This window comes from Volvox carteri (genome assembly GCF_000143455.1).
Source record: "Volvox carteri f. nagariensis unplaced genomic scaffold VOLCAscaffold_151, whole genome shotgun sequence".
NCBI classification, from domain to species: domain Eukaryota; kingdom Viridiplantae; phylum Chlorophyta; class Chlorophyceae; order Chlamydomonadales; family Volvocaceae; genus Volvox; species Volvox carteri.
Genome location: NW_003307694.1, coordinates 31790 through 39153, shown reverse-complemented (window position 1 = coordinate 39153; position 7364 = coordinate 31790). Strand labels below are relative to the sequence as shown.

At 59.9% G+C, this 7364-nt stretch overlaps 3 protein-coding genes across 3 annotated transcripts in view; 2 read left to right on the top strand and 1 right to left on the bottom strand.

The window, feature by feature from the left end:
- VOLCADRAFT_100756 (uncharacterized protein) overlaps nucleotides 1-2582 on the top strand; it is a gene marked incomplete at both ends in the record, with an annotated part of 8070 nt that extends 5488 nt beyond the window's left edge. Inside the window, 5 exons of the mRNA XM_002959277.1 lie at nucleotides 26-205; nucleotides 634-808; nucleotides 1054-1176; nucleotides 1824-1964; nucleotides 2271-2582. Coding sequence (XP_002959323.1) covers nucleotides 26-205; nucleotides 634-808; nucleotides 1054-1176; nucleotides 1824-1964; nucleotides 2271-2582 — 931 coding nt within the window. The remainder of the gene's footprint in view (nucleotides 1-25; nucleotides 206-633; nucleotides 809-1053; nucleotides 1177-1823; nucleotides 1965-2270) is intronic.
- A 1414-nt stretch (nucleotides 2583-3996) lies between these two features.
- Nucleotides 3997-5044, bottom strand: rps30 (component of cytosolic 80S ribosome and 40S small subunit). The gene is made up of 3 exons (XM_002959272.1): nucleotides 5022-5044; nucleotides 4808-4945; nucleotides 3997-4479 (listed from the first exon to the last, which is right to left on the bottom strand). Exons 1-3 carry the CDS (start codon nucleotides 5023-5025, stop codon nucleotides 4433-4435), a joined length of 189 nt encoding a protein of 62 aa, XP_002959318.1. The 5' UTR covers nucleotides 5026-5044; the 3' UTR covers nucleotides 3997-4432.
- A 647-nt stretch (nucleotides 5045-5691) lies between these two features.
- Nucleotides 5692-7364, top strand: part of VOLCADRAFT_100754 (uncharacterized protein) — a gene marked incomplete at both ends in the record, with an annotated part of 8166 nt that continues 6493 nt past the window's right edge. The window contains 2 exons of the mRNA XM_002959276.1: nucleotides 5692-5745; nucleotides 6083-7175. Of these exons, the coding sequence (XP_002959322.1) occupies nucleotides 5692-5745; nucleotides 6083-7175 (1147 nt within the window). The remainder of the gene's footprint in view (nucleotides 5746-6082; nucleotides 7176-7364) is intronic.

Here is a 7364-nt window from a genome sequence, read left to right as displayed (position 1 = left end):
CCCTTCTTCTTCCTCCCACCTTCAGAATGACCGCCACGGCAGTAGCTCGCGCCAGTGACGACTTCTACCCTCGCGACCCGGCCTCCAGCCACCCGCACATCGCCGCATGCGCCTTCAACTCGCTGTTCCTGGGCGCCCTGCTGCAGCCCGATTGGGACATGTTCCACTCCAAGCACCCCGCCGCCAGACTGCATGCGGCTGCCAGGTGGGGGAGGGGGGTGGGTGGGTGGGGGCGGTAGGGGGACGTTGGTGGGGAGGAAAGGGGTGCTGGTACTGTTTAGGGCGGTAGGGGGGCGGTAGGGGGCCGGTGTCGGCCTTTAGAGGGGGGGGCCGGAGGGCGCAGAGTTCACGAAGGGAAGAATGCAGAGGGGTGACGTGAACATGTCAAAACACACACGCATACGCACACGCAGACATCCTGCAGGGCCAGATCTCTCTTCGTGGCGGCTTGTCGAAACACGTTCAGACCTGCCCCTCCCTCTCCCCCTCCTCGTTCGTGGTTCGTCTTTCCCCCTTTCCCCCTTTTCCCCTTCCCGAAACCCCCCCAACACACGTACTGCCACGTACACATCTCCCCAACCCCCCTCCCCCTCCCCCTCCCCTTCCCCCTCCCCCACCCCCCAACGGCTCTAGGGCCGTGTCCGGCGGCCCGGTTTACGTGTCCGACAAGCCCGGGGAACACGACTTCTCCGTACTCCACTCGCTCGTACTGCCGGACGGTTCCGTACTCCGCTGTACTCAGCCTGGCCGCCCCACACGGGACTGTTTGTTTGTTGACGTCCTGCGGGACGGAAAGAGCCTGCTCAAGGTGGGCGGGGGGGGTGACGGGTGGGAGTGGGTGTGTGTGTGGGGGGGGTCCGGGTGCTGAAGATGTAATGAACGAAGTGGGGTGGGTGGAGACCGCTACTGTGTATCGGGGGTGAGAGGGGAAACTGAGTATCGGGTGCTGGATTTCCCTCTCTTTGCACGCAGGTGGTGGTGCTCCCCGTCCCCCTCCCCCCCCTTACCCGCCCCCGCCCTCACAACCCCCTCCCCCCCCCTCCCCCCCCCCAGGTTTGGAACAGCAACCCGGTGACCGGGGTGGTGGGGGTGTTCCATCTGCAGGGTAGCTCGTGGGACAGAACCAGGAGGAAGTTCCACGTGCACGACAAGGCTCCGAAACCGCTCAGTACGGAGGTACGTGTATGTGTGTATGTTTGGGGGATTGGTGTTGGGGGGCGAAGGGGGGAAAAAAAGACGAACCACGAGCGAGTGAAGGTGCTGCCAAGGGAAGATTGCTGCGGCAGATGTGCAGGTAGCAGAACTGACCAGTCGGCGGTTGTGAAGCAGCAGTCCTCGGGATGACGTGGGGTGATGACGACAGCGCAGAACTACCTGAAGGTGGCCCGGGTGCCAGGGATACCGGGCGCGGACGGGCGGGGTCTCCGTACTTTGCCTCCGCCGCTCCGTACCTGGGGGTTTTGGGGAGGGGGGGAAAAGGGGGAATAAGGGGGGAGAGGGGTGGCGCAGGTGTAGGTGTAGGTGAGTGGGTGAGTGGGTAGGTGGCGGTGAATTCGATCGGGGGGGGGGCTGAGGGAGATCTACCGAAGTGAAAGACATCACAGCGTGTGTGTGTGTGTGTCTGTGTCCATGGCAAACCGCTGCTTCAATGGCGCACAGCCGTACGGCACCGCCGTAAGGGACTTATAAGGCCTACGAGTGCGCCTGCTGTCGTCATCAACGGACACAACCATTGATGGGGGACGAACGATGACGTGTACCCCCCCCCCTTGGTATGAGCTGTACGGTCATGATGGGTTGGGTGGGTGTGCTGCGGCCCGCAGGTCCGGCCGTACGACGTGGACTCCTTCCGGCCCCCATCCACCGGCACCCCCTCCCCCACCCCCGTCACGCCTCGGGAGTTCGTGGTGTTTTCCCGGGGTACGGCAGTCATGACTCTGCTGCACGGGAACGAGGGAATACAGGTACGATACCGAACGTCCCCGCCGCCCCAGTCCTCCCGCCCCTCCCCAGCCGAATATTCTAGCCGGTCCCGAATAGTTTAATGCCGTACATACCCGTACACGTGTGCTCCGAAACCCCAATGGCGCTCCTCTTCCCACAACTTGTCCAGGAGTCGTTCCGCTCCGCACGATTCTGCGATATCGTACAACTCTTCGTACGCCTCCTCCCCCTGCGCTGATGCTCTGCAATCTCCATTCCCCTTCTCTCTCCCCTCCCCTTCAAACCCGCCCCCCCCCCCCGCCCCCTCCCTCACTACCCCTGTTCAGGTGTCCCTACACAGCGGTGAGGCAGACGTGCTGAGTGTGGCACGAATCACCCGCGTCGGCCCCGTCGCCATTGCCGTACTGGGCTTATCCAATATGATCAACGGAGGAGGTGCCGTACGGGAGCTAAGTCACGAGTCTTCCACGGGGGCGGCTGCCGGCTCCATCCGGACTGGCGCCGCCTCTTCCCCGTTCGGCTTCGGCGCGAAGGAGCTTGTGTTCACCACGACGATTCGCGGGCACGGGGATCTGCTGGCGTACTGCAGTCGTGAGCCGGATGTCGTACTGCTCAATGGTGCCAGGCTGCAGCCGGAGGTGAGCTACAGCTTCACGCCTGGCGCGGTTCTGGAGCCGACGAGTGGCGCTGCGGGTGGTGCGGGTGGCCCTGCGGTGACGGCGATGACCGCTGCGGAAGGGGGGCGGCTGCGTGTCGATCTGCCCCGCGTATCTGATCTGGAGAACCAGGTTCAGCTGCTTTTCCGTAGTTTCGAATAAGTGTGCGGCTGGGTAGGGAGGGGGCTCGGGGCTGGGGCGGGCGGGTCGTGTATATGTAGACTTAGGGCTGCTGTACTGCAGGTGGGTGGGTGAGCGGGTAGGTGGATGGGTAGCACCTTTCCTTTGCGGCCTCTGGGTGTCGGTCGGGATTCAGAGGGTTGAGTACTCCCTAGTATAGCGGCTGCTTTCGAGAGCGTGGGACGGCTCTGCTTTGGCTCGTGCCAGTGGCGTGGAGACATCTGCACGGGTGGAGATGTGGGTTATGCGTGCTGGATTGCGGACTGCGGGGCCGGAACAGTACGGACGGCGGAACCTGGGTAGGAACTAGGTGCTCGGGGATTGGGGGCATTTGTCTGTTGTGTTCGTGTGGGGTGGGGTCCACATGGGAGGTGTGTAATTTTAATGATCTGGGCCCCCGAGCTATGAGGAAGGTGTGTAGTGTGTCTTGGTTGTCAGCAGGGCAGCAGAGCTAAGGGGGCAGGAGCGTACAAAACACCTAACGGCAGATTGTGCTGGGGGGGGGGGAGGGGAGCCCACCGCGGCGGCGTGCTTGATTTGCCACGAGGCGTTCGGTTTGAGTTTTGTAACCTAGCCGGGCTTACTGGAGCGGTCTCGGTGTCACCTGCCATTTGCGAGGTTTGTTATGTGTGAGGGAGGGGGCGCGCTGTTTTTTACCGAGAGAATTATCGTACATGCGATGGTTGGCGGAGGCAGCATGTGAATCCGTATGCCATGTTTGGTTATCAGGCATGTCGGTTTTTATGGATTTCTCTTCGGAAGAGAAGCGGCAGTCGGTTTGCGATAGGTACACGGAGGGACACAGCAGCGGCACAGAAGGGAAGGTTCCTGCTGTACATGGTGGATTGTTTCATTTACGGAGGGTTAACTGCTTTCGTACTGTCTAATTCTGAAGACTTGAATTTGCCAGCCACGGGTTGCTGGGTTAGCTGATTTAGTGTCAGATTTCTATCTGCTTTCTCGGGGTGGTTTTGTTGGCCATCAATTGATATAGACATATACGACACTTTTTAAGATTTATGTAAAAATCCGAATATTTTCTTCCCCCCATCTGTGGCTACAGCATGCAGGCAGGTTCTTAACATACACAACCATGCTGATCCTCAGTGACTGCTGCATCGCATGCGCTGTTCTGTAAAGCTGTACTGAAGCCAGTGGACCGTACTAGTGCGTACTAGTGCTGTAGAGAGACCCCGGGGGACACCGACCCCTTTCCCGGCAAGATTAGACTGTTTTGACGTCGTGTGTGCAGCCCTAGGTACTTGGTTCTCAGAGGCGACGGTATATCCTGGATTTGCCGTGCCGTTACAGTCAACGATCCTCGCCGCTGCGGCTATCAAACTTGATGGCAGCGCAAGGGCGGGCCAACAGCCGCAAATAGGACCGAGTATCCGGCTGCAATCCCACCGCCTCCTGCGCTGCCGCAAGGACCGCTCACGCCGTTCCCAATCCGTCACTCGAAAGCCCCTGCCAAAGTGACGTACAAAGTAGGACGACCAACTGCACTCCCTAAGCTGCTGGAGTAGCTCGTGCGCGGCCGTTCACAGCATGGCGACGCCACTGAAGATGCATGCTAGCAACTTCCATCGTTCCGGAGAACCAGTGGCTGCACGACGGCTCCAAAATCGACTAGCCTCCGCTACTGATTCCGTTTAGGCTGGGTTCGAGTTCGGTCCACGCTTCTTGCCGAAGCCAACCACTGCGAAAGGGGCGGGCGAGCACCATGTTATGATGACATTGCACACCATAACATAACCGTATGTGTGCAATCAACTTGGTTCAGATGCGCTGTAAAAAACTAACACCGCTGTATGCCCGCCTAACAATACTGTAACCCGTTAATTGCAGAACGAAAGCCCAGACCGAATTGCGCAACAACGACTTGCTGAATAGCATCGTTATGTTGGGAAAAGACCCCAAGCATGCATCTTTGAGCACAGGGCATCCTTGCGTAAATAGGAAGCATATTATGACAAGACATGCTCTGGACGGCTCGCAAACCCTCCAATGCTGCGAGAGATGCTCACCAACGTTGACAAAGCGGCGGTTGTACTTCATGCGCTTCATAGCGCGGCCCCGCGGCCGCTTCTTCTTCTCCTGCTTCGGGACCTTGGGTGTCTGGCCGCGCACCTTACCGGCGCGGGCGAGGGAACCGTGAACCTTGCCTGTGAGCGTGGAAAAGCACTGTAAGGCGGCCGCCGGCGCAAGGACCAAAGTAAATTATCCTATTAGAGAGCTCACCCATGTTTCCGGTATATCTTCAGCAAGTGCAAGAGGAATTCCGATTTTCGACGAGGAGTCTTTGTTCTGCCTATGGGAAAATGTCGTACGAATAGGGCCCATAGACCTCTGCAATGGCCAGCGCTGTTCACTGATGCATCTTAATACAAATCCCAGGCCTTCTGCAGGCTTTGCAAAACCTTCGCCGATAGGTGCGTTTCGCACTAATAGCACCAGGACCGCAGAGGTAAGCCAGTACCAACGGAAAACAACCTCACAAACATTTGGCTCTTTCAATACTCTGACTTACAATTGATAGCCTCAGATTCGTTGTCCGTTGGCATGCGAGTACGGCTTTCCCTTGCTCGTCCCAGGGTTCGTAAAATAGTTAGAGGTTGTACCTCCAAAACGGTAACTCCCACTGGTGCAGCGTTTTTCAACTACTAGGTCTGCCTGTGATGCTCAATGCCCCCCGAGCATTGCCGGGGGGTTACTACTGAGGATGCAAAGCGTATAGATGCGATAATTGTGCGAGTTACTATATCCCAAAGCTACTACATGGGTCGCTCCCTTTGGCTGGCGAGTTTTCCAGACAGCTGTACCTGTAGCACATCAATTTCCAAGATTTCCCTGGGTCATCGCTGAGCGTGCCCTGCTAAAGATATCTGACACTTTTACAAGTCATTGTTGAATGGGAATGCAATGGCTGCTACACAGCTCGCTACTGCTCCTGGCGTTGTTTAAGGTATGCTTGTGTACAACGCCTGCGCCAGGCAACTTCGAAAGGCAAGGAAGGAGCTATAAGCTCGTTGTGAGGGTAGCCGCTCAGCGATGCGGGTGCTCGTAAGGGGTTTTGAAGTTTAGAATGGACAGACCGCTGAAGTAGACGTGGTCGAGCACTGAGCTACATAATGTCCCTTCTTAATTCATCCGCGCGATTCCTTAAAGGCTTGGTAGCTATTAGGGTGCTAGTCAACCGCGGTTTAATGACAATGCAGCGGCGGACCAGCTTATCGTACCCGGCTGACGTGCTTCCTTCAAAATCATTGAGCAAATCTCCACTCGCTCTCCCTCTCTTGCAGGGCTCAGCGGCGGCGGAGGTGCTGGGGCCCCCGGGGTCCTCACCGCCGCAGGACCCGCCGGACGTCCGCGCCCCACCTGCCTTTCCCAGCTCGCCGCCGGACGTCAAGACGCCGGAGACAATTATGCAACTCTCGGGCGCCACGCGGCTCAGCTTGTGCGCCGACCTGCAGAAGCTCTTTTCCGACTTCCTGGACAGCGCCAACATCTTTTCCCGAAACCAGCTGTGCTACATCCAGCTCCAGATCAGCGAAGGCCAAACCCTAGGTCAAAACCGCTCCCAGAGCCCGAATCAGCAGCCCCCCCCGGACCTGTACTGGTTCATCCTGAGTGCAGTGCTGCCCAGGTCCGATGTCGCGCGGAGTGCCGTCCTCACTATGGGCCGGCCCCAGGGCCCCGACATTGGCAAGTTCCTTGCTGGCGCCGGCGTCCCCTGCGACGACCAGCTCATCGCCACCACGCAGACTGAGGAGCAGGACGCCGCCTCCGTCTACATCTACAGCTGCAACGGCATGTTGAGTCTGCCCGGGAGCTCGGAGCCGCTGACCCTGCCCGCACTCTGCTGCTCGGAAAGGCCCACACAACCGGGGGGGGGGCGGAGCAGTTCGCCGCCACCGCCGCAGCCGGCGCTGCCGCGCGCAGATTCGAGTAGTCCGCCGCCACCGAGGGACCCGCCCCCGCCACCTCTGGAGCAGCCGCCGCCGCGGCCTGTTGCCTCGCCGCCTAGGGCGTCCCCGCCGCCGCCGGGGTCCACTGCCGCCGCGCAGCTGACACTGTTTGTCATGGCGCCCCTGGAGCGGCTGTCCTGCTACAAGCTGCGTCTAGCCTGCGAGACGTTGGCGCAGCCGTACGGACTTGTGGAGGGAAACTACAGCTGCCACGCCAGTGAAACAGCGGCGCCTATCGAAGCGCGTTACGGCGCCATGGCCGCTGTCGGCAGTCCATCTGCTGTGGAAAGTACGGCGTACGTTATCGTGAAGGCAGAGTGGTCTGCGCGCGCCTACGCTCGCTCCTTTCGGCGGCTGCAAGCCGCCCTGGCGAGCAGCATTGATGTGTTTGCCAGCCTGGGGGCGGTGCCGTGTGGCACGGAGATTCGTGCGCTGCTTCTGGCCCCCACCGGGGGGGTTCAGCGGGAGGACGCGTTTGGCTGCAACAGCTCGTTGCCGGAGGAGTACCAGACAGCGCTGGAGCAGCTAGGGCTGAGAGTCCTGTCCCGCTGGCAGCTCTGCTGCCGGCCGCCGCCACCGCCGCCCTTTCCGCCGCCGCAACCCCCACCGCCGCCAC

Bases quoted from the DNA above. Each gene is read 5' to 3' on its own strand.
- rps30 (XM_002959272.1), bottom strand. The intron at 4,480-4,807 runs GTGAGCATCTCT...CCCCTTTCGCAG, and splicing joins CCGCCGCTTTGTCAACGTTG to TGGTTGGCTTCGGCAAGAAG.